Genomic DNA, 25,969 nt, shown 5'->3' on the forward strand with positions numbered 1-25,969 from the left:
TTGTTTTGGGAGACCTGTAAGGAGACCATTGCAGTAATCAAGCTTACTAGTGATAAAGGCATGTACAAGTTTTTGTATGTCTTCAGTGGACATGAGCCCTCTAAGCCTTGCTACATTTTTAAGATGATAATATGCCGATTTTGTAACTGATTTGATGTGACTGTCAAATGTAAATCTGAATCCATGATAACCCCTAGAAATCTGGCTTTGATTGAGGTTTTCAGGGACAGAGAGTGAAGGTGTTGGGTTACTTTAAGCCTTTCCGTTTTAGAACCAAATACAATTATCTCTGTTTTGCCCTCATTTAGTTGAAGGAAATTTCGGCACATCCACTCTTTAACTTGCTCAATGCACTGGCACAGCAGATCTATGGGCCGTTAGTCATTTGGTGATAGCGATACATAGATTTGCGTGTCATCAGCCTAGCAATGATGGTCAATATTGTTATTTTGCATGATTTGCCCAAGTGGGAGCATGTAAATGTTGAATAAAGAGGGAACCTTGTGGGACTCCATATGTCACGTTGGTTGATTCTGATACAAAGTCGCCAATGGAAACAAAGTAGCTCCTATTTTGTAGGTAGGACCTGAATCAGTGCCTGAATGCCCCAGCCAGTTTTCTAACCTGTCCAGAAGTAATGTATGGTCTACAGTGTCGAATGCAGTACTGAGGTCAAGTAGCATTAGTATTGAGGTTTTGCCAGAGTCTGTGTTAAGACGGATGTCGTTTGCAACTTTAATAAGGGCGGTCTCAGTGCTGTGCAGGGGTCGAAATCCTGATTGGAAGGTGTCATAGCAACCAGTTGATGCCAGGAAGTGATTAAGTTGCTGGAGGAAAACTTTCTCCATGATTTTACTTATGAAGGGTAGATTTGATATTGGTCTGTAGTTGTTAATAAAAGAGGCATCTAGGCTCCGCTTTTTTAAAAGGGGTTTAATAACTGTAGTTTTCAAAGCTTTTGGGAAATTGCCTAACTGGAGAGAGTTGTTAACTATCTGCAATATGACTACTGCTAGGCAGTCGAAAACATTCTTAAAGAGGTTGATATGTAAAGTATCAAGGCAACAGTTGGATGGCTTTAGTTGTGTCACAGTTTCCACAAGATTTTGAGAGTCTATAACATTAAAGCATGCCATCCTTGCCACGTTACTTTTGCCTGAACAGAGTGGTAGTCCAACATTTTTGTTTGAAGTGTAGATATTGATGGCTTGTCTGATGCATTCAATTTTATCAGTATAAAAAGCTGCAAACTCATTGCATTTTTGCGTGGAATGTCTGTCAACAGTTGCAAATAGGGTTTTTGCATTATTAGTTTTGGTTTTAATGATATTGGAGAAAAAATGTTTCTCTAGCATTTTTTAAGTCTAAATTGTAGGCACGGAGTGCTTAGATTTCTTAATATGAATATCTAATATGCTACTAAATGCTGCTTATCATCTGTTAAATCGGCTGTGCTCGTTAACCAACAGACTGGTAATTCTGGCAGACAGTCTTTATGTTGATTGGTTCTGAACAACGAGTTGGACCAGTATCAGGCGACACTGGTCGTAATTTGTGATAAAAGGTTATGCTATTGAAGTGCTTAGATTTTGACATAATTGGGATCTGTTGCACTACCGAAAGACCTGCTGGCAACCTATACAACCAGGGAAAACAAAAGCCTAAGGATACACACTTTGTAGACCTCTAAATGCACACTTATATAATTAAGAAAGTTTTCTTGCTTATTGGCACAAGCAAAGTCATAGCGACGCCCACAATAGGTCTCAGTATGTTTATGCTATTTGGTGGATGTTTTGACCCATGCTTTATTTAAACCGTGCACTCCTCTCCCAGTCGGGTTACCCACTGACAAAACCCCCTATAATTTTACAGTCTGTCAGCCTCTTGTTAAAGGGTTACATCACAGAGCCTTCCTTTGTCCCTCCCAGGTACTGGTAGGCCCTCCTCCTTCTGCTCCTCCTCCTCTTCCTCTTCGTCACCATGCTGAGTTTCCTGCGCCGGACGCTGGGCCGGCGCTCTATCCGGAAGCATGCAGAGAAGACGCGCCTGCGTGAGGCCCAGCACGCCATCACACACATACCAGCCGCCGGGGAAGCAAAGTCAATCATCACCTGCCGTGTGTCCCTGCTGGACGGGACGGACGTCAGTGTGGACCTACCAGTAAGGAGCACACGCACACCTGCGGGGTTAGAGCAGGGGGTTCCCAACCTGTGGCCCTGGGTCCCACCTGGGCACGCCTCGTATGCATTTGGGGTTCTGGGAGATGGCTGACTTAAAGCTATAGAGCTGAGTGGATACATTTATTTGTTTATAAAAAATGATTCAAAAGGTTTCAAAGGTCTCATTAGGACACATAAGAATTAACTGCTGTGGTGTTGATGGGGTTAAACCCATGAGGTCACGTGAGTAAAAGCTGCAATCCACCACATGATTGCTAGTTTGAATGAGGTGAAAGGAGGCTGATATACTAAGTCAGTATACAAACATAAAGATGCACATAAACACAAACGACGAATTTGCGTCAATAGAATGGATAGAAAACTGTAATATGGTCTCAACTGTGGGTATACAGTACAGGTATATCGATATGTATTGCACAATCCCATAATGTAATACCATTATTTCAGAAAGTAAAATAACATTTGCCACTTGAATTTTCATTTCACGGACCAATCTGTGTTGCCTCCCTTTCTTTAAATGAGGACACACAATTGTTTCAAACAAAATTCTAAAATATACATTTGTCGTGTTATCTTAATGTGTTGACCAGCTGAGACAGGCTCCTCCCCCTACACACACACACACACACACACACACACACACACACACACACACACACACACACACACACACACACACACACACACACACACACACACACACACACGTATGCCCACGCAAGCACACACCTGAGTTATATAAGTGTATGTGTGGACACTGTGGAGTGACTATTTTGTGCCTGTGTCAGTGGAGCCGCACTCTTAAGCTGCCTGTGTGGGAGTGTGTGTGTTGCTGACCACCTGTAATTCCCTGATCCACTCTGGGGAAAACACACAGTCACATGACGCACCGCTCGGTCACTTGACACGCTGGGAAGGTTGTGTTCCAATCACAAGACTGTATGCTGTTCTACCCCTCTACCTGTTTTATTTTTTAATGTCCATTATTCTGTCCGTCTAGACCTAACCCTTACAGGCCGGCCATTGTGCTTGCACTTGCATTGATATCTCGATCCCTAGTCTGCCTCTCTGTGCTCCCCTTATCTGATTGGCCGGTTTTGAATTCCAGTGGAATTCCATTCGTCAGATATCCAACATTCCTCCCAAGCCAATATCCTTGAGGTATTTCACCTGCCCTCCAACACTGTATGAAAGCTTCTCCATGAGTCCCAGTTCCATACAGTCTCAGAGCCCGGGGGGTCTTTACAGTGGTCCTGCTGGGGAGAGGGCAGTTTAATCATTCCAGACGATGGTCAGATATTCATATTCAACTTTTAATATATTTTCGTTGTTATACTGTATTCGGGATTAGGACACTTTAGTAAAAAGCCATTTGTGGTGTATACAGGCATGAGTCATTTAGGTAGTACGATGTTGGGGCGGTCATTGGGGATCGATCTCAGAGACTTTTGGCTTGGAGATGAACCACTATCGGACCACAACACTGTTCTGCCCCACCTTTTATGAAGGTAGTTATATGTGAGAAAGCAATACTCTCTACAACCAGATATTTCATTGAAAAACTTTAATGGACTATATTTAGGTTTTATTGAAAACTACAGCATTCTTGTTTATGCATTAGACAGGAGTCCCCCCCCTCCTAAGAAAGTGTCTTTAAAAACAGTAAGTTGCTGAAGAGTTCATCCACTTTGTAAACTAAAAAACAAGCACCCACGGCCCACACACAATATAAAACATGTTTTACAAGCATTGTCAGGTACTTTGAGATGTCGAGTCTGACATGTTAATTGATACCTGTTTTGAGCCATCAGCGACACACTGAATAGAGGTAGCGTTTCATTGGCTGCTGGGTTCTGATGCTAACAGGAAGTTTGTCTCTCACTTGAGTTCTCTCTTGATTTAATGTTTTTTCTGAGGCTCTTCCTGCTCCCCCTCGGTAGATCTTTACCAGTATCCATTCACTCCCACTCTCTTAAAAAACTTTTTTTCTTTTAAGCCGTCCACCCTGTTCAGCATTTAATAGCCGGTGAGACTTGTATCACTTGAATTTATGGTCTAGACATACTCGTACTGCTGGCTGGTCTCCAGTGGGAATGTTACATGGTAATCACAGTAAGAGAAATAAATAACAATCAGTGATGAGCTCTGATGTTTGGGAATACAAATTCTCAAACTTGAATAGCACAAAAAGCATAATAAAAGTTTTGACTTAATGAAATGGTTCACCAATTATTCAGAAGAAGTACCGGTAGTTTGATTAAGGCGATAACCTTCATTTTAAATTCCAAATTCATATTTAGCCCCAGAGCTTAAGAACGATAACTCGGACCAATTAGTCTATTTTCGATAGAATTTGTGTCTGTCCAGCCAAAGGGAAACCTCTCTCTCTCTCTCTCTCTCTCTCTCTCTCCCTCTCTCCCTCTTCCCTCTTAACTATTCTGTGTGATGTATTCCAAACATCTCCTGAGCATGGCCAACAGCAGAAGAACACAAACCTAACTTTTTCTTTCTGGCTAAACTATAATATTTTCCAAAAAGAAGTTAAACCAGAGATTACCCTACAGTGAGGGGAAGGGGAGAAAGATGGGAAGGTGTTTGTAGAAAATGCCCAGGGATCCACTGGGACTATCTCTTGGGTTAAGCCAAACTTATCATTTTAGATAAACAGTCTCAGGGGAGGGGAGAGGGGGGATGGTAAATAGGGGTCTACAGTGTTGGATATCACTCATCCGTTCTTTAGTCTCTCTCTCGCTCTCTAGCTTTCTCTCGCTCTCTGGGTTGTAACAGTACAGAGCTGTCTAAATGGCCAGTGACCCTGTCCGAGAGGATCTTTGGTGCCATGGCTTCAACCACTCAGCTGGCCTAACTTATTATATTTATACTTATCAAGACATTTGTCCAAAGCAGATTCCAGTGAATTCAGACGCATGTCCTTCATGAGTAGATGAGAGGATCTTCCTAAGGGCATTGGTGAACAAACCAATTATCTTTCAATGCTCCCAAAGACCACCTTGTCCTTTAAGGGGAAGTGCAGCAGTGGTATTTCATTATTTTTTTAATGGATGTAAGTTTAGTGTATCGTTACAGATTCTACCTCAAATGAACATTTAGTCATTCATGAAGGGCTTCTACCCCGAAGCGACTGACGAGGTGAGGATGAGAACAATCTAATCAATGCAAGACGGCATGTGTCATCCCAGTAATGGTTGTGTTGACAGTGAGCTGGGGAGCTTGTGGGGCAGCCTGTGTTTGTAGAGGCCGTGACAGTGTTGTAAATAACAAGACATGAATGCATCCCAATGACATGCTTTATGTCGTACTGGCCTCCCAGGTGTGTGTGTGTGTGTGTGTGTGTGTGTGTGTGTGTGTGTGTGTGTGTGTGTGTGTGTGTGTGTGTGTGTGTGTGTGTGTGTGTGTGTGTGTGTGTGTGTGTGTGTGTGTGTGTGTGTGTGTGTGGCCACCCACCCACCCAGGGCTGGTTCCCAGGGATACATGGGTAAGGCAGCAGCTATGTTTACGTGCACATTTGTCATGTGATTTACGTATCCCTTCTTCCAATCCATCCATTGTTTTCTCTTGAATGCGGACCCTTCCCATTCCAAACATATCTAGATCAACGTTCTGAGAGAGGCCAATTGGGCCATTGACATGCATTAACTTGCCTTGTTTAAGTAAAAGCAAAGGCTTGCTGATATTATGCGGAGCATGTTTTAAAAAGAGGGGGTTCTAAAGAGATAGGAGTTTCTAGAGAGCGGAGAAGGTTCCAGAGTGAGGAATATGTTCTATGGAGAGGTAGAGGAGGTTCTAGAGCTAGGAAGATGTTCTATGAAGAGGAGGAGGTTCTATGAAGAGGAGGTTCTAGAGATGGAGTAGGTCGATGATGATCTAGAGAGACGATGAGAGGGAGGAGGTTCTAGAGAGGGAGGAAGGAGGAGAGGGAAAATTAGGGGGTTTGAGGGTTACTTGTGCAGGGGAGCAGTTTGTCTTTCAGACAACGGCCACTAAGGCTGCAAAATGACACACACACACACACACACACACACACACACACACACACACACACACACACACACACACACACACACACACACACACACACACACACACACACACACACACACACACACACACACACACACAATGGGCCCTTTGTGCTGCTCTACTGGGCTACTGTAGGGGTGCGAATGCTTTGTCAGCTATGAGAGAGAGGTGGAGATAGATGTAGGGAGAGAGGAAGAGTGATGGGAATGATGGAGAGAGGGAGGAGGAGTGGACGAGTCGGCGACGGGGAGGGAGATCATTTAGAGTGAGTGTGTGGGAGTCCCTGGATGGCTTGTTCAGCTCTCTGCCCCCCCTCTCTCTCTCTCTCTCTCCCATCAGAGACCCACCACTTGTTTGATGTTACAGCTTAATCCCAACACTGGACTACCTCAGTGCTCAGAATATCCAATAGAGACAGAGACGCGGATCAAAAGATAAGGTTGTCCCAGGGTCTGTTGTATGAAACCAGAACAATGTTTGACACAATCGAGTTTAAAGTCCAAACATTCTCCCTCTTAATCCTCAAGATCAATGACGATAGGTCTCAAAATAAGTTTGCAACGGATTTTCCGTACACCCATTGACTGCCATTACCGTTGGGTGCACGTTTGTTTTTCCTTTTCATCGTTTTACTTTTCTTTTTTTTTGCAATCGAAAAATCTACAACATTACCTCAAACAGAACAACCATCATGTCTCTACCGGGAAAGGCAGAAGTCGAGTGTCTGCTGCTATATAGAACTAGGTTGGTACCTTTTTTAAATGAAGCGAGCAGGGTAGTGATACAAGGATGCAGAGCGCAGCATACAGAACAGCTGACTCTTCGAGTTGTAATAATATGAATCCAAGGTTTTTTCATGAGACTAAAAGGAACGGTTCCTGCATTGCCAGAGGATTGGGAAGCCAGTAGATCATATAATTTATATTCCGCTACACCCCAGACACAAGCACACTCATATACCCATGCACACACACACACATGCACACGCACGCACACACGCATGAACCCTTGGCTGACAGGGGTCTTGGCCGCTTAAACTCCTGTTGCCACAGCAACCCCACTTTGTCTCTGTGTGTTCATCTGTGTGTACAGACACACACACCTGGCACCGCTGACGTCATCTGAGAAACATCCCCAGGTCCCTGAGATAGGAGATCATAACCAACTGGTCCAGCGTCGATTACAGACCACTGTAACACATGTTCACATTTAAGTCTCCTTTGAGTGCTGTTATTGTTGTTAAAATCAGGAAAAGCAGCTTTTTAAAAGAATGGACATATAAAGGACCAAAACATGTTCGATTCTTATCTTTGCATTGACTGAAGATCATTCATCTTAGGCCCAGATAAATACACGTTTTAAGTTGATTTATTCTACTTTTCCATTCTCTTTGTGGTCTTTCCTCTGCCCAGAAAAAAGCCAAAGGGGAGGAGCTGTTTGAGCAGATAATGTACCACCTGGACATCGTCGAGAAGGACTACTTCGGTCTGCGCTTCATGGACTCTGCTCAAGTCCCGGTAAGAGGAGAAGGAGACCTCGACGACAACCCAAAATGTATTTAGAATGAATATCAATGTCCTTCAAAATAGTATTTTATCTGAGGCCACTCGCATAGTAAGGTATGTAGAGCGTCTTGCTCAATGATGCAGCTCAGGTGTGTGTGTGTGTGTGTTCTCGAATGTTTATATATGTAGTATAATACTCCCATGCTGACGGGAGACAGCAAGCAGGGGATTGGCACGTAGAGAAAGGCCTGATGTAATTGGTTACACGGGCAGTCGGTGGGCGTCATCCCACGAAGGGGAAAACCCCCTCCGACATGTTGCTGTGCAGAGGGCCCACACAGAGGTACTCTCTGATACTCTGAGAAGTGCATGGAGTAAAGAGGGCAAGAAAGATAAATGATAGACATGTGGTGGAAGGGGCTGCTAAGTAACTTGTGTGCAGAGTGGGAGGTAGAAGATGGATATACATCTTGGTATGAGGTTTTAGTATGCTGTGAGGAGAGAGAGATAGAAGAAAGATGGGTAGATAAATGTTTTAGCAGGGGGACCTTGGTAAGTCGGAGGAAGAGAGTAGTAGTAACGAGTGAAGGAAGACAGATTAGGAAAGAGGAAGGGAAAGGAGGGTCCAGGTTTGAGAAAATGAGGAGGAAGCTAAACCTAGCTTGTCGAAGAGGGGGGGGGGGGGGGGGGGGGTAGAGAGGGGGCTGGATTAAGGAATGTGGAGGAGAGTCCGACTGGCCGGCTGAGAGAGAGGGAGAGCGAGAGGGAGACCCACACACACACACAGCCCTCGTAGACATTTTTCATGCCTGACAGATTCTGAATTCCCAGGAAAGAGTTGCAACAGCAAACCAAGTGTGTGAGTGTGTCTACGTGTTTGTGTGCATTTGTGAATGTGCAGCCTTGTGAGAAAATAGACATCTTTTAACAGAAGTTGAACATAACGTGTGTTACAGACTTTGTCTGTCAACCGTAGCAAAGTCTCCGATTGCAACAACAATATGTAATTTGAATGATTTTTTAGTTTTAGTTTTTAGTTTTGCATAGAAATGCTGGTACAATAAATTGGGAAAATATTTCAGCTATGCGTACCATTGAACAAAATCGGTTCCTGAACTTAAAAGCCTTTTTATAGTTGTATTTATTCATTCAATTTATTTATATTTGTTTGGTTCAGAAGTCATTGATGTTGGAACTAAAAATATCTTTCCTTTTATAATTTCAGCATTGGCTTGATGTAACCAAAAGCATAAAAAAACAAGTAAAAAGTGAGTATAAACACACATATACACAAACTGGGGAAGTGTAGTGCATCTTGTGATTTAAATGTATCCAACATTTGTTGAACTGAGGGAGGTACACACTGACCTTTTTGAAAGAACACTTCCCAGACACTTCACTAAGTGTCTGGGAACCAAGTTGAACTGTACTCTTGTCTCTGCTCAGTTGTGTTGGTTGTGTCTGTCATGATATTCTGCTATTCACCTTGTCTCTCTTTCCTCCCTCCCTCCCTCCCTCCTCCTTTCTGGTAGTCGGACCTCCCTACTGTCTTCACTTGAGGGTCAAGTTCTACTCGTCTGAACCCAACAACTTGCACGAAGAGCTCACAAGGTACATGCCCACACAAAACCTCTGTCTGACCCCCTTTGCAGTGGCATTGGGAGCACTATTCTTTAATATATTTTCTTAAATGTTTTTCTAATTTGAAAAGGCAGTAGTCAGTTAGAGTTAATGTCATGGCAGATATTTATGTTTGCTGTGGTCGTTGTCTATCTACGTCATGTTTTTTGAGACACTCAAAAGCAAAGTAACGTTTATTTTTTTATTATCTAAGCTAAATTGTTCCTATTTCAAATAATAGTGTGCCTTTTTAATAGAGTTTCTCTTAATCATTTATATATTATTTTGAACAAATATTAATAATTGTCATTCAGTTGCCAGCTTTGGGTGATTACTGGATGCAAATATGTTATTTTAATTTAACATTTGGTTTATTATGCTCTATGTTCTTTCAGATACCTATTTGTATTACAGCTGAAGCAGGACATTCTCAGTGGAAAGTGAGTATTCGTATTTTCTTAAACACAATTAAAGATTCATAGAAAAACCAACGAGGCAAAGTGTGATCAGAAAAATAACTTTACAGGGTTAGTTAACAGTTAAGATAATAATAATCATATATTTAAAATGATGTGAAAACATTTATCTATGTAGACATAACAAAAAGTAAATATGTAAATAGTGATTGCAATGACAGGTGAGATGATGCGGGTTATGGCTCCATGAATTTATGGATCATCATCAATAGACAAAACATATTGCTCCTTGTGCTAATAAAAAAATTCACTGTTTCAAAATGAAACCCAATCTTTCATTCGCAGTCTCAATGCTCTTTGTTGTTACCACCAATATTCGTTTTTTGCTCACTCAATTAGAGATTCAATAAAAAAATATTTTATTATAATCATGGTTTAAAGCCACAACAAATGTAGTTATTTAGTTGAAGAATCGTACTTGATTAAACCTATTATTTGCTATATGAACTAATCTGTTGCATTCCTAAATAAGACCACACTAAACTAAGACGCTTATGGGATTACATATTTATACCATTATTAACAGAAGTCAGCCAGTGGATTGTGAGCACGCCAGTATCATATTCATAACTTTAGGGGGGATAAGTTCAAGGGCAGGGGGACACTGAAGCAAATCCACCTTCCGTCCTGTTGGTTGACCATGTCTGTTCTTCTGTTTTTTCCAGGTTGGAGTGTGAGTTCGACACTGCTGTGGAGCTAGGGGCCTTCTCCCTCCAGGGTAGGTTAATGTCTAAGCCCTCATTAACTTCTGAAAAACGAGACCCTTCCTGCAGTAAACCCTCCAGCATTGACCACCACATCCTCTTAATCAGTAAAGAGTGGTCGTCTTTCTCCACTCTTCTGAACCTGATGGCTTGAAAACCAGCTGTGTCACCACTGGGCCAGCCCATTACTCTGCCTCCCTACTGCTTTCTACTGTTTTTCTCATCTGTCTATGCCGGGATCTAGTGTTGTTCTACACTGCCTCTATTGTCTTTCTAATCTGCCTCTATTGTGTTTCTGCTATGTCTCTACACGGCTTCTTTTGTGCGTGTCTACTCTGCCTCTACTGTACTTCTAGTTTACCTCTCTATTGGCCTCGTCTGTGTTTCTACATTGATTCAATCTATTATAGTTTTACTTTGTCTCTCTGCTGGCTTCTACTGCGTTGGACCTCTGCGGGACTCTACTGTGTTTTGTCCTCTGTCTCTCTACTGGCATATTCTTTATTTGCCTCTGCTTCTAACCTGGCATCTACCATGTTGCTACTCTTCTGCTCTACTGGCCTCTCCTGTCTTCTACTCTGCGTCTATACTGGCCTTTCATGCGTTTCTCCGTTGCCTCTCTTGGGGTCCGACTGTGACCACCGCAAGCTGTCCGACACTTCTGCCCTCCAGTCATGACCTGTCTTGGGTCCAACGGAGGGATTTCAGTTCCATCCCCATGGCAACGGCAAGGAATTCACTGGCAGAGTGGACTCGGCTTTGCCTTTTTCTCCTCCTCGACCGAGTTGACTCACTTAACGGCACAATAATGAGGCTGTATTGGCTTTACACAGAGCCAATTTGGTGCTGTACTGCTGTGGTCTTTATGGTGGTGGGACGTAAAAAAGCCTTTGAAAGAGGTGGATTTTGTTCAGACGTGTTCAGGAAGAATGAACGCACGCAGCGCACGCCGTGCGTGCACGCACGCGCGCACACACACACACACACTCACTGTCTCTCTGTCTCTCTGTCTCTGCGGGGTAATCAGTACCTCATTAAGGCTTAGTGCTCTCTAAAGAATCTTTAAATCATCTCTCGCTGTCTCTCCGTCTCTCTTTATTGCTCTCAGTCTAGCACCTCCTCAATTTCTTACCCTCATTAATCCACATTCTCCTGCTACATTTTTATTTACCTCAAGGAGAGGATACCATTTCCTTCTGTGTGCTTTTAACATTGATGTCATTTTTCTTGCACCTGGTGGAAATGGCTCTAATATGAGGTGGGGAAAAAGAGTTTGTCTTTCCCTGTTTTTCCCTTGGATACAGTCTGTAACGGGATCCAAGTCTTATCGGTCAATTGTGACTCCCAGTTCCACTGCTCAGAGAATAGAATGTACCGTCTTGTTCTCATAGGCATAGCTGCTGCGGTATAGAAGCAGCCTTCTTGGGCTTTTGTGACGGTATTAGGCTGCTGTTGGTTATTGGCTTCTTAGTCAGGATCACGTCCAGTTGGTTATAAAAAGGCAGGCCAGTGGTAACTAAAAGGTGTTGCGTAACACACGGTAACTTAACTTGTTTTTCTTGCTTTGCATTACTTGGAATTTCCTTATCTGGATGAAACCTAAACTACAGTCTGACCATCAGCACTGTCTTGATGTGTTTTAATTTCTTGCTTTGTTACGTTCTGAGTGAGTGTCCTAATTCATGTGTTGGTGTTTGTGTTTGTAGCGGAGATGGGGGACTGTGACCCGGCAGAGCATGGTATGGACATGGTGTCGGAGTTCCGCTTCAGCCCAGAGCAGACGGAGACGATGGAGCTCGCCATCTACAGCACATGGAAGGAGTGCAGGTGAGCTGCTGCTCCCCGTCAGACCAATACGACCTCCAGCTAATGGGATGCCCCATCGCCTGTAGACCACGACCAATGGAAACCCCATTTGGCCGTTCACCTAAACCCCTCTGAAGCCCATTTGTTATATACCTCAGCCGATCAGTTGAGGGTAGGGTAACCCCATTGACTTGGGACATTGTGACATTATGAACATTATGTTATGTGGCAGGTGATCAAAATGTCTTCATCCAATCACACTGCCTTTCAGACAGGCAGTAGATATGCTGTATGCTATAACTATGATAATTGTAATAATTCAAGTGCTGTCTGCCTCATCAGGCTGACTTGAAATGTTAAAAAATTCTGCAGACCAGATGCTGCTAGAATATATGGCCCTTAAAATCCAGACTCTTATCATTTGAAAATATGAAACACCTGCACCATCGACTCTTCAGTACCTCTATGAATCTCCCGATGAAGGATGTGGAATGCATGACCCCATTAAAGCTTCAAAAGGGGCAATTCCTAAAGAACAATTTGACTTGCATTGCTTATGTTTAACAAAAGCTCTTTCACCCTTGTATCGTTAACACACTCAATGGAATACTGATGGCTCAGGGTTGTGTACTTACATTCTGAACTTCACATGAGGATTCTCTATTCTGATTGGTTGGTTCTCCTGTCCGTTTTCCGGCACAGAGGCCAGATGCCCGCCCAGGCGGAGATCAACTACCTGAACAAGGCAAAGTGGCTGGAGATGTACGGGGTGGACATGCACATGGTCAAGGTAAGAGGCCGATCAACACTAGCTCACAAACAGGGGGCACTCTTACCGCTTCCTGCTGTTGACCTGAAGCCTTTACAGTTCAGGGGTAGACAAGTGTAGGGGAAACACATGGTGATGATAATAACCACATGATCTACTATCGTAAGTCACTATGATTCATTCTAATGGGGACACTAATCTCTGTCATCTTACAGTGCATTTAATAAATAAAATAGTATGATATAACATAACCTTTCTGATTTCCACCTGCACAATCAATCAAACACACAAAGCAACACTTAAATGCAAACATGGTTTAATAACATTGTAATGTAACAAACAGTTAAAGCATCAGAACTTTGCAGAACAGAGTAAATTATCCCAACTGTCTTACCACATATGTTTGCTGTTAAGCCACTTGATCACCACCAGGTCAGACAGGAAGTGTTTGAGATGGAACTGATAGCGGACAGGAAGCAGAGGAATGGGGGAGGAATTTAAACATGTGTTCCCTCTTCTTCTTTTCTTCTTCTTGTCCCCCAGGCCAGAGATGGGAATGAGTACAGCCTGGGCCTGACCCCCACTGGGGTTCTGGTGTTCGAGGGAGAAACCAAGATTGGACTGTTCTTCTGGTGCGTTACTGTTTGTTGTTTCAGTGTGGGGTCCTTACTTACTGGGATTACTCCTTATTGTGATGTTTTTACCTACTGGGCTTACCTTTTGGACCCTGTTAAACTTTTTGAACCTTTTGGTTCCTTTTATTCCCTCCATACCCCTTACATAGTGTGTGTGTGTGTGTGTGTGTGTGTGTGTGTGTGTGTGTGTGTGTGTGTGTGTGTGTGTGTGTGTGTGTGTGTGTGTGTGTGTGTGTGTGTGTGTGTGTGTGTGTGTGTGTGTGTGTGTGCGTGTTTATATGTTGACAGACGATTTATTTCAATAAATATTTATTTGTGATTTATGTTAATCTATTTCAGGCCCAAAATCACTCGCCTGGACTTCAAAAAAAGCAAGCTGACTCTTGTTGTGGTGGAGGATGATGAACAGGTATACACACGCACACACATACATGCTGTGTGTCAACTTTTTAAATATAGCCTTTTGATAAAGTTTTTGTGCTATTCCTGCTCATTCTTGTGACATCGTTCTTTGGTCACCATGACAAATCATTGCCGATGTGGTGAAATGTATGCTTGACAGTCAAAGCAAATGAATCATCGATGGATAAATAAAGTGACTGGTTAGGATTTGGTGAAGTAAATACTAAATGAACCTTCTGTGTGTGTTTATATGTCTGAAGTTAAGTGTGACCTGGGTTGGCCTCCCCTGACTTCTGGGCCGAGGTTCTCTGCATTTCTATCATCACATCGGAGATAAGAGAGGAGGGATAGGCTGTCTAGTGTCCCTTTGAAAGCTACATTGTGGCCTCCTGATTGGTGGAGGTGGAGTCACATGACCGCAGGCCTAGATTACTGAGGACAGGGCCCAGTTGTTCGGGGTTAGAAACGAACACTGGCTAGTTGTTCATATTGAGGTTTAGTTTTGTAGTGATTTGAATCAGTGGGCCAGGTAGTTTCTCCAGACATAGACTCATCGTTGGACCAGGGGGATCGTGGTATGAGACACAGGCCGCGATTGACACAAAGACTCAAACATAGACACACACAGACAGTGTAGCAGAGCACCAAGACGGGTTTCCTGTGTCTTCATTCCTTGTGCGTTAACTTATTTTGCTCATCGTTTCTGATTCTACTTAAAACACACACACACACTGTTTCAGACAACCATGCATGCCATGCTTAAAGCACACGTGTACACAACCTGCAAAATACTCTCAGACACATGGACACGCTTTGCTTGCGTGTGCAAAGACAGGGTCTTTAGTTGTTATGCAGGTAGTGCGGCGCTGGTGTGTGTACGTCCCCTTGCGTGCAATATATCCTCCCAATTTAACCCGGCATTGTTCGATTAAAGTGCACAATATTTCAACGCATCCGTCTGTCTTCGGGGCTGCCTTTCCGGCCCTCACTCTCTTGCGTCCCATCCACGGTGTCTTCGGGGACCACCTCAGTTGGCCGTCCCGTGTGTAAGAGGCCACTGGGGTTTTGTGTGGGACTGTTCAGTTGAACTGCAGCGTGCGCAGGCTAAGGTTAATACACTAGCCATCTTTCTCCGGCATCTCTGGAATGTACACCTCCTCCAAACTCATACACACACACACAATGTTGCACACACAAACACACGCACGCACACACACACGTGCACATAGAGGCATGCTCTCTCCACTGTCTATACATCTGCTGTCTTTTTGTTTGCTACATGACCAGGATGTGTTTGTTTTTGTGTGCGTGTAATCTGAGATGATGTGTAGATGGATTGCGATCGATTTTGAAGGGGGAATTATTCATCCCGAGGGGGAGTGCAGTTCTAACGGCATCACACATTATTCCTATTTGTTAGGCTAAGGATCTTTTTCTATGGGATTTTATTTCATAGTCACCATACTGACTCCTGACGAGTTTATAGATTATATTTTTCCATAGACTCAGAGGTCACTGAAATCTCTTTGTAGAGCTGTAACGCTGCGTAATCCTGTGGTTCCTCCTTGTGTGGTGTTCAGGTTTACAGTATGCCGTTCCTGTGTTCCCACTGAGGAGACTAGGGGACTGATTTCTCTAATACTCACCCGTAGCGACAAGTGAACTTTGGGAATGTCATGTGTGCACTCAGGTCACATGTGTCTTTGTGTAAATTCTTGGGGAAATAAAATCCGAAAGACATTACAACTTAAACAAGTTAAGACCAAATTTGAAGTTGACAATGATAGTTTAGCTGTGAAGGTAGATCCGGCAATTATTTGGATTTATTGGGTATAATCTTATCTTACCTGTATGCCGCAAAGCAGCCAATGGGCTCCTTGCATATTCCTCCAGAAAACCATAAGTTCTAGCTCTAGATAATAACCTACACTAAAACAACGTGTCAATGTTGTATACGTGGACTTCCTACCCAACTCTTTACTAATCATAGGTTTAGGAGCCCTTCAGAATACAATGAAGGTTGGGATGTCTAACAGAGGCTTAGCACTGTTCTTTATGACCTCTATCTTCATAGACCTAATTAACTAAGCTCCATGTTCCCCTCTCTCTCTCCTCTGTCCCCCCCTCCTCTACATCCCCCTCCCCCTCTCTTCCTGCTGCCCCCCCCCCCCCCCCCCCCCCCCCCCCCCCATCTTCCCCTCCCCCAGGGTAAGGAGCAGGAGCACACCTTTGTGTTCCGGATGGACCACCCCAAGGCCTGCAAGCACCTGTGGAAGTGTGCCGTGGAGCACCACGCCTTCTTCCGGCTGCGGGGGCCCGTGCAGAAGAACTCTGCCCAGTCGGGCTTCATCCGCATGGGGTCCCGCTTCAGATACAGGTACCCCAGAACCCCCCTCCGGCACTACACGTCTTCCGGGAGTTAGTCTATGACTCTCAGCTGAGAGGTTCTGAGTTTGATTCCCAATGTTTGCGGCCTATCTTGAGCAAGATGCCCTAACCCCAACACGCTCCTTCAAGGTAAACCAACCAAGTGCAGCTTTTTTTTTTTACATACAAGACTTCTGATACATTTTAACAATACATACAGGGATGTTGGACCAATGACACCAATGGTCTGATTCGTCCACAATGTTATATTGTCAGTCTTCACAACACATGAATGAAGCAGTACTCCTGCATTAAAAAGTAGATGAATTCAGTGGTTCCCCTTGCAGGCCATTACACACTAGGTGACAGCACCGCAGAAAATGAGTCTGCTGGCTCAGTTAGGGACAGGGGGGAGGGTCAGCTCTGAATGTTATGGAGTGTTCCTCATAACGGATGACTCAGATATCTAACAATCAGACTTAAACCCTTGTTTTCTTCCTTGTCATTTGAAATTGCGTTGCCTGCTGCTAAACTACCAAGAGCAACACGTCCTTTTGTCAAAACCTGCAAAAACATGGGCAATCTTGTATTCCCCTTCAATACACTTACCGGTAGATATCATAACCACAGGAACAACTCAGTCATAAATCTGCATACTGGCAACTCGTGACATGTTGTTGGCGTACATACACTAGCAGTTCAGCTACAGCACCAAGCTGTACACTGGGCAGAGTGCGAGCTCGGCGGCCTTGTGGGTTTAAACATTAGCCAGCTAGATAAGCACGGGCTAGCGCTCGCTCTCTCTCATGTTGGTTTAGTGCTGGGGTCGCAGGGGTCGGGGTTGAGCAACAGAGGGTGGAGGCTGGAGGAACTCTGTCGGCAAGCAGAGGTCACACCTGGGCCAGTGCAGTTCCCGTCTTTGTGCATACAGTCGGGTCCATAAATATTGGGACATCGACACAATTCTAATCTTTTTGGCTCTATACACCACGACAATGGATTTGTACTTTCACTTTTTAATACTTGGTTGCAAATCCTTTGCAGTTAATTACAGCCTGAAGTCTGGAACGCATGGACATCACCAGACGCTGGGTTTCATCCCTGGTGATGCTCTGCCAGGCCTCTACTACAACTGTCTTCAGTTCCTGCTTGTTCTTGGGGCATTTTCCCTTCAGTTTTGTCTTCAGCTAATGAAATGCATGCTCAATCGGATTCAGGTCAGGTGATTGTCTTGGCCATTGCATAACATTCCACTTCACTTAAGAAGTTTGGTTGCTTTCGCAGTATGCTTCGGGTCATTGTCCATCTGCACTGTGAAGTGCCGTCCAATGAGTTCTGAAACATTTGGCTGGATATGAGCAGATAATATTGCCCGAAACACTTCAGAATTCATCCTGCTGCTTTTGTCAGCAGTCACGTCATCAATAAATACAAGGGAACCAGTTCCATTGGCAGCCATACATGCCCACGCCATGACACTACCACCATGCTTTACTGATTAGGTGATATACTATGGATCATGAGCAGTTCCTTTCCTTCTCCATACTCTTCTCTTCCCATCACTCTGCTACAAGTTGATCTTTGTCGCATCTGTCCGTAGGATATTGTTTCAGAACTGTGAAGGCTATTTTAGATATTTGGCAAACTCTAATCTGGCCTTCCTGTTTTTGAGGCTCACCAATGGTTTACATCTTGTGGTGAACCCTCTGTATTCACTCTGGTGAAGTCTTCTCTTGATTGTTGACTTTGACAAACATACAGCTACCTCCTGGAGAGTGTTCTTGATCTGGCCAACTGTTGTGAAGGGTGTTTTCTTCACCAGGGAAAGAATTCTTCGGTCATCCACCACAGTTGTTTTCGTGGTCTTCCGGGTCTTTTGGTGTTGCTGAGCTCACTGGTGCGTTCTTTCTTTTTAAGAATGATCCAAACGGTTGATTTGGCCATATCTTATGTTTTTGCTATCTCTCCGATTGGTTTGTTTTGATTTTTCAGCCTGATGATGGCTTGCTTCACTGATAGTGACAGCTCTTTGGATCTCATATTGAGAGTTGACCGCAACAGATTCCTAATGCAAAGAGCACACTTGAAATTAACTCTAGACCTTTTATCTGCTCCTTGTAAATGGGATAATGAAGTATAACACACACCAAGCCATGGAACAGCTGATCAGCCAATTGTCCCATTACTTTCGGTCCCTTAAAAAGTGGGAGTCACATATACAAACTGTTGTAATTCCTACACCGTTCACCTGATTTGGATCATTTCAAATCCATTGTGGTGGTGTATAGAGCCAAAGAGATTAGAATTGTGTCGATGCCAAAATATTTATGGACCTGACTGTTTTTAAAAGAACATTACAAAAGATTGCATTCAGAGGATGTATCTTCAATGAGAGGTTTCACAAACTTGGGTTGTTGTCGTGCGTGAGCAGGTAAAGAAAAGCAGGCAATGCACTATAAACACTATTGTCTTTTAGAAGAAACCTCTATCCAATACAGACTTTGATTCACATCATGCATGCATTCATTAAAGGAGCAGGTAGGGGATAGACATTTGGCTCAAGGATGCCTGTAGGTACTGTGGACAGAACCTTATGGCTGAAAGAGCACACTATTGGTACAGGAAAGAGTAGTGACTAGGGCTGAACGATTAATCAAATTCAAATCGAAATCCCTTTGTAATTGAACGCAATCGCAAAGGCTGTGATTTAAAATATATATATACTGTATATTATTATTTTTTGGTGATTTGATACCGTTACTGACTGGGGATCAGTTAGATTTATATTTATTTTTCATTTACAATTCAATAGTTTAATCAAGTTATAATACCAAAAGTTAGAATATCAATTAATCTCAACACATCGGCCTGGCCTAAAAGAAAGGGCAGTTTATATGTTGACTGCTTCCAATGTTGTGTTGGTCATACTTAAGAATGATTTATTGCTTTTTTAGTGAATAATGCAGAACATAAGGAACTTAATACATTTAAAAATCGCATATTAATTCGCAATCGCAATATTGGTCAAAGTAATCTTATTCGATTCGCATTTCCCCAAGTCGTTCAGCCCTAGTAGTGACCAAAGCAACTTTAACTGTGTGCTCCTCCACCAGTGGTAAGACAGAGTACCAGACCACGAAGGCTAACAAGGCCCGGCGGTCCGCCTCCTTTGAGAGGAGACCCAGCCGACGGTACTCCAGGAGAACCATGCAGAACCGAGGTGAGACGCGCACACACACACACACACACACACACACACACACACACACACACACACACACACACACACACACACACACACACACACACACACACACACACACACACACACACACACACACACACACACACACACACACAATTTGTTAGTCCTAATTATGTTGGTCCTTTCTAGCTCAACTGAGGCCCCGTCCACAAGGGCGAACACTATCTTTTCTCCTCCGTTTTCCTGAATATCTCTGTAAAGACGGACTCATTGCGAAAACGCATCGAGCTGCAAAAACGCTGTCGTAAATATTCAAGACGCTGGTTCTCCACATTAAAAAGTGGAGCGCATCCAGCCTGCGCACATCCACCCTGCGCACTGTATACAAACATTCAGTCGAGGAGGAGATTAAACCTTTTTGAATTGAGCAGGAATACTTTTTAATGGACAGTTAGCAATTGAATGTACCAAGGGGCTGTATTTAAAGCTACAAGAATAATAAAAATAAAAAATTTAATAAAAAATTCAACGTCGCCCAGCTTATGTCATTTTTTGCCTTTCAGGCATCCACACGATTCCGCATAGGCAAGGCCGCCTTAAAGCACGGGCTTGCCTGGGCTGAAGCTCCAGGGCCTACACCGATCGGGGGGCCTATCATGAGCTGCAGTAAAAAAAAAAATATATATATATATATATTTTTTTATACTGGCACATGATATGCCCCCCTATCGGCGAAGCCCCAAGACAATGTGATTTTTTGTTTGGGGCCAAAGATCAGAGGCCTATCATCAGCCAAGAAAAAAGAGGGCCAGTGGCCCCTTGACACCACAGCCACAGTCGTCTCCCCCCCCCCCTCCGTCAGGATTTCTCGTCCAACCCCCCCCCCCCTCCCGTCAACAACGGCAAAATGTCGGAAAAAAGTTACACATCTTTATTGTAAGATCCCCTCTCAGGGGGCCTACGAAACCTCTAAGCCCCAGGGCCCAGTGGCAGGTTAAGGCAGGCCTGCGCATAGGTCAGTTTTATTTGAATCCCAGGCACCTGGTTTCAGAAAAGTGTGTTTTCGGGCACCGGATCCGTCTGGACGGTCGGCCCAAATGCACAAGACTTATATGGGGCCTGAAAGCGCATGGTATTAACGCTGCCAGGGTTAGGGGGTTTGATAGCCACCAGGGCCCCCCATAATAATAGTGTATGTCCTCATGTTACTGTACATGAAGTAGATTAATGAATATTCAATATTCTATTATTTTTTAACATTCCGGTGGCCATTACATTCCTCTTGGTGTGTGGGGGGTCTGATATGGCTAGCTTGGCAGTAATACCATATTATCACCTTCATCTGTGGTCTGAACCATACTTGTTTATGAGTAATGGTGCTTATGTACTTATCTTGACAGGACATTATAGTACCCAGTGTGTTGTAGTGTAGTGGGAACATACTGTATCTCTTTTTGTCACAACTTAGTATCTATGACTGTCTACTTTGCAGCAAATAAACACATCTCTTGTTTATGATTCTTATCATTATTTAATTTTTTTGTTCTTTCATTAACTTGGTTGGGAAGTATTCTAATGTTTTTATGTTGCTTTTGTTATTAATTGTATGGGTTGACTCTTAATTTCTGATTTAAATAACCTCTCTGTTTCTATTTTTACAGGACCATACAAACCCCAAGAGTGAGTATAGTTTTATATCATATTATACCAAGAGATTGTTGTTTTTAGTTAATTTCAATTTAAAGTATATTGTATGTATGAAATAGTAGATCAAGAATAGACTGACTAAATCCCTTGAACAAAAACTCCAAATGGCACTCAGTTGTAATGAAACCTAGTTCAATGACATATATACTGTGTAGTGGTTCATCATGGGTGTAGTTCCCATCTTCCACACGACACATCACCCACTCACCATAAGACCCTGCTAGTAATCCTGTCCCCAGTCTTTTGTTTCCTGCATTGTGTGGGAGATAAGACGGTGATGTCATTCTAAAGCATTTAAGCCGTCATGTGATTGGCTGAATCAGAGACCAATTCATTCCGGCTGCATTCCAGTGATTTCAGTGAAAAGGTTAATAATCGGCCCGTTACCGTGACGCTAATGACGTCATCTGGGCCTTTTTAAGAGTTGCCGACATTCCTTCAATGAGTACCGGATGGTCTATAAATTAATAGAAAATATTAGAATATGATATAGTTTCCATAGACTTTCTCAAACTGTACATTAATAAAATGAAAAACATTTGATATGTCAATCTTTAAAAAAGGGCGGGGAGATAGGATATAACATGAATTTTCTATCAATGGAAACGTGAGCAAATGGTCAAATCAAACTTGACATCACTTTTTGTTCAAACCACAATGCAAAGCGCTTAACATGGGAAACTACAAAACAAGATCAAGAAATACAACTTTTAAAATGGCTGAATTCAAGATGCATTTCTGAGCAGTTTTAAATGATCAATGAGCATTATGTTTGTTGTGCAGGGCTCTATCGCTGGTCAGCCCCAACAACAACGGAGTCAGCAGAGACGCCAAGGTGAGGAGGTTCTCTGATGACCACAGGAGGCCTCCGGGCCTCCTTATAGAGCAGCTGGCTAGTGTGATTATTTTTTGGCAAGAGCTTGATACTTTTCCTCTAATCTGGTTTAATTAAACTCAATTAAAGGAATTTCTGCATTTCTGAATGGACTCTGTCTTTGCGGGATCATTTTGGCTAACGTTGTCCCTCTCTCTCCTCCTTTCAGCCCCTCCCCTCCAGGCCAGGATACTCCGGTCTGGCTGTGGTTAGCCCCGCCCCCTCCTCAGCCTGTGGACCAATGGAGATCGAGCCTCTGCCCAGGAGTCCTGGAGGAGAGAAGAGAAGGTGGGTGTCTCGCTGTATTCTTCAGTATACTCTAAATAAGGTTCATTCTTCTTTTTTGGCCTGCTGAAAAACCAACAGGGCATAATTTTTATTTATTTATTTTCTTTATTTCCATTGAATTTTTTTTCCAGTTTACTTCATTTATTATTTTCTGTTGTCATTCTTTGTGAAAACGTGGGTGTGGGTGCTATTGTCCTCCCCGCTGCGGCCAGTTGGAAGGTGGTGAAGTGTGTCTTTCATGCTCTAATTCCATAAGAGTGTTAAGCAAGGCTTATCCCTCACCCCCAACTACCCTCACCCTCCCCTCCCCTCCCAACCCACCTCCCCCCCTCCCTGCTGATCCTAGCGAAATGTGTGCATGCCTGGTTGCCATAGTAGACTCGTGTGTTTAAGAACATGGCACTTTAATATTGCCACAGTCTGAAAATGTGGATGTCGCAGGACGGTAGTAGACTAAGGAAAAATATAATTAAAATGTAAATACGAAATGTATGTTTGATAAACTTCGGTGTGTGAGGGAAATAAGTAACAGAATGCAAACAGGAAGGTAATAGTAATACGCTGTAAGGAAGAAACGAAGAGTAGACCCATTTCAGTATTGGTATTATTGTATCAGTTTGTCTTATCAAAGCTACAATGGGTGCTGAGTAGATTACCTTTAGAGGACAGAGTTTTTGTTTTGTTCCTCTCATCCAAACTTGTATCCTGGGGGGGTGGGTGGGTGTGTGTGTGTGTGTGTGTGTGTGTCTCTTCCAAAGTGGAAAGTGGTGTGTTTCTTTGTTCTGGAGTGCTTTTGTAGAAGAGCATGTTTCTTTTTTCATCTTGTATTGGAAAGCTCAATTCTGCAATATGTTGCTAAAGTGTGTGTGTGTGTGTCCATGCATTTTAAGTTGAGTGTGTGCGATGTGTAATGGCACCCTCCTCACACCATTTTGTGTCCTGTTTGTTCCAGTCTGATGAGAATCTGAGGCTGTACAGGTATGTACCGTTATCCAATCAGCCTTGCGCTACTTGCAGCTCAACCAATCAGTCTTTTTTGTTGCAGTGGTGGGCTTTACGATTCTGTCGCTGGCATTCTTTTCTTATTGCAATGGAGTCTTTCTCTTCGCTGTGATTGGCTCACTGTAGACAGATTCATTGGCATGCAGTAGCAACCCAATCAGAAGGAAATGCTGGTGTTATTCTGGGTTAATTTGGGATGCTTGAGTCAGTCAGCTGACTATCTATCCGTAGTGACTTGAGATTCGCTCTCGGTCGGCTTTTATTCTGCTGTGTTCTGACTTTCTAGCATTTTGGTGGAGGGTGCATTTCAATCTATCTTGCTGTTCTGGCTGTGAATTAGAAGCTCTTTTTCATACTCGAATCAAACTGCAAGACTGCAAAGCCTTATTTATATTGTAGAAATCTCTATCATTTTCTGTCTTTCTATATATTATCACTGTCTTTTGATCAACCCGTCCCTTTTGTCGCTCTATCTCCATCTCTCTCGCCCCCTTTCTATCTGAGGCTCCCTTATCTCTCCAGCTTCATCTCCAGTTTCTCACTTTGACGGAGTTGACACAATAGATACTATGGAGATACGAGAGGCTTCAGGTTAAGTGAATTGAAGACCTTATAATTAGGTGTCTGGCGTCTTATCTGCCATCCTCCGCTGCTCCTTCATCCATCACTAGGATCTAACCCAGTCCGAACCCGCCGGGTATTCTGGGAAATATCCGCTTCTATTCTAATAGTGCATGGAGGAAAGTCCAAGGGCAGTTAATTCAATTGATGGTAACATCCAATTAATTGAGCCATCAATGAAATAGATCATAGGATTTTAAATGTTAGGTTATATCTTTAATAAAATGAAAATTCACTCATATTTGACCTAATTATAGTCATTGAGATGACACTTTTATCCAAAGTGACTTTCAGTGAGTTCAGATGCATGTCATTGAGGGGCAGGTAGGGGTTAGTAGCTCCTGCTATAGGATGCCTACAAGTAAGGTGCCGACATTGCGGACTTAACCCAGAACCTTTTAGGCTGGTAGTCAAAAACCCTAGCCTAGCCACTACACTAGTGGCCCCCTTGATTATGCACAGATCTATCCATCTACCGTGTCCTACAGTATGCCAGAGACTTGAACCATGACCTCTGAGGAGCTGCTGGGGAAGTCTGGCCAACTCCTGCGCGGAGACAGTTTAAACCGAGATAAGAGGCCGGTCGACGCCATGTATTCAGTCTGCCTCCGTTATGGGCGGTTGCACCAGAGCCGAAGGACTTGCTTATCTCCGGAGTGGTTGGCTGGGGAGGCGGCCCAGCCCAGCGCTGTGTTTGTGGGGGAGCTGCTTGTGATGCATGGCTCCTCATGATCAGTCGACTCCTTCACCATGACTAAGAGGATGGAGATGTCTGCGCTTTAGTAGAACATGGCGTTCCCACCGCTTCCATCCAGAGTATGAGAAAAGGCAGGAAAGGTTGGACTGGATAGGACTTTCGTCTGGTAGTTGTTGTACAGTTAATTTTCATTTGATGTCAGGGGTTGCCATTAGGATGTACGTGAAAGGGAATTTAAAATGATTCCAGTATCTCAGAAGTGTGTGTGTGTGTTTGCGTATGTGTGTGTGTGAGGTCTTGTGTGTGGGTGTGTGTGTGAGGTCTTAAGTGCACATCACTTAGGGTAAGATGTTCACTTGGGAGTCCTGCTTTGACAAGTTATTAACACTGACACATGCCGGCTTGTGCATGGTCCCTTCCCCCCTCGCTCCTCTGCATACTTAGCCACCTTGGGGGCCAGATTTGTGGGCTTGTTGTCCCTCCACGGTCGGGTCACACTTTATCCTGCATGGATCTCCTGCCCTCCGTCTGACCCAGGTTCACCCCAGGCATCTGGCTGCAGAGCGACGTATGCTCCCACTGATCAAGGAGAGGCTGCTCCTGTGTTATTCATAAGAGACATGCCTCGTGAGGGAGAGCGGGACGTCAGAAGCAGAAGATGAACCATGCGAGGCTTGTCACAAGTGATTAAATTGCCCCCGCTGCACTTTATCAAGTGAAACGCCGAGAGGGTAACGTTTCTCCGAGAGAAAAGGGCAATCTGCCCTCTGTACCCACAAGCGTCGTCCTGATTAAAGTTTAACCGGCTGGCTCGCTGTTTGGACAGTGCTATTGACTGAGACGCGCCATCCCAGCCTCCTCCTCCACCCGCACAAGAGGCTAGGCAGAGCCGTCAACACGAGTCACGTCTCAGCCGAGTCGTAGCGCACGCGAGTACGCAAACGTCGCTTTGATGAGATCCATGAGAAAGAGATGGGGGGGGGGGGGGGGAGAGAGGAGAGAGAGAGGCCAGTGACCGGTCAGACCCTCTCAGGGAGGTCCTCATCGTCTGAGCTCGGGTCAAGCGC

General features: G+C 43.8%; 1 protein-coding gene across 4 annotated transcripts in view; it reads left to right on the forward strand.

Moving 5' to 3' along the window:
• epb41l5 (erythrocyte membrane protein band 4.1 like 5) overlaps positions 1-25,969 on the forward strand; it is a 37,202-nt gene that overhangs the window by 1,375 nt on the left and 9,858 nt on the right. For 3 of the 4 annotated variants that reach the window (XM_030343247.1, XM_030343248.1, XM_030343249.1), the window contains exons 2-16: positions 1,932-2,163; positions 7,637-7,741; positions 8,955-8,997; positions 9,262-9,340; positions 9,745-9,789; positions 10,491-10,543; positions 12,236-12,356; positions 13,038-13,125; positions 13,648-13,736; positions 14,079-14,148; positions 16,349-16,518; positions 19,622-19,728; positions 21,375-21,393; positions 22,204-22,255; positions 22,464-22,582. In XM_030343247.1, the coding sequence (XP_030199107.1) occupies positions 1,984-2,163; positions 7,637-7,741; positions 8,955-8,997; positions 9,262-9,340; positions 9,745-9,789; positions 10,491-10,543; positions 12,236-12,356; positions 13,038-13,125; positions 13,648-13,736; positions 14,079-14,148; positions 16,349-16,518; positions 19,622-19,728; positions 21,375-21,393; positions 22,204-22,255; positions 22,464-22,582 (1,340 nt within the window). In that variant the 5' untranslated portion in view covers positions 1,932-1,983. Of the gene's footprint in view, positions 1-1,931; positions 2,164-4,423; positions 4,426-7,636; positions 7,742-8,954; positions 8,998-9,261; positions 9,341-9,744; positions 9,790-10,490; positions 10,544-12,235; positions 12,357-13,037; positions 13,126-13,647; positions 13,737-14,078; positions 14,149-16,348; positions 16,519-19,621; positions 19,729-21,374; positions 21,394-22,203; positions 22,256-22,463; positions 22,583-25,969 lie in introns of those variants that run through there. The other variant, XM_030343250.1, reaches the window with a different exon arrangement.

The sequence above is a fragment of the Gadus morhua genome, chromosome 20, assembly GCF_902167405.1.
Source record: "Gadus morhua chromosome 20, gadMor3.0, whole genome shotgun sequence".
Classification (NCBI taxonomy): Eukaryota; Metazoa; Chordata; class Actinopteri; order Gadiformes; family Gadidae; genus Gadus; species Gadus morhua.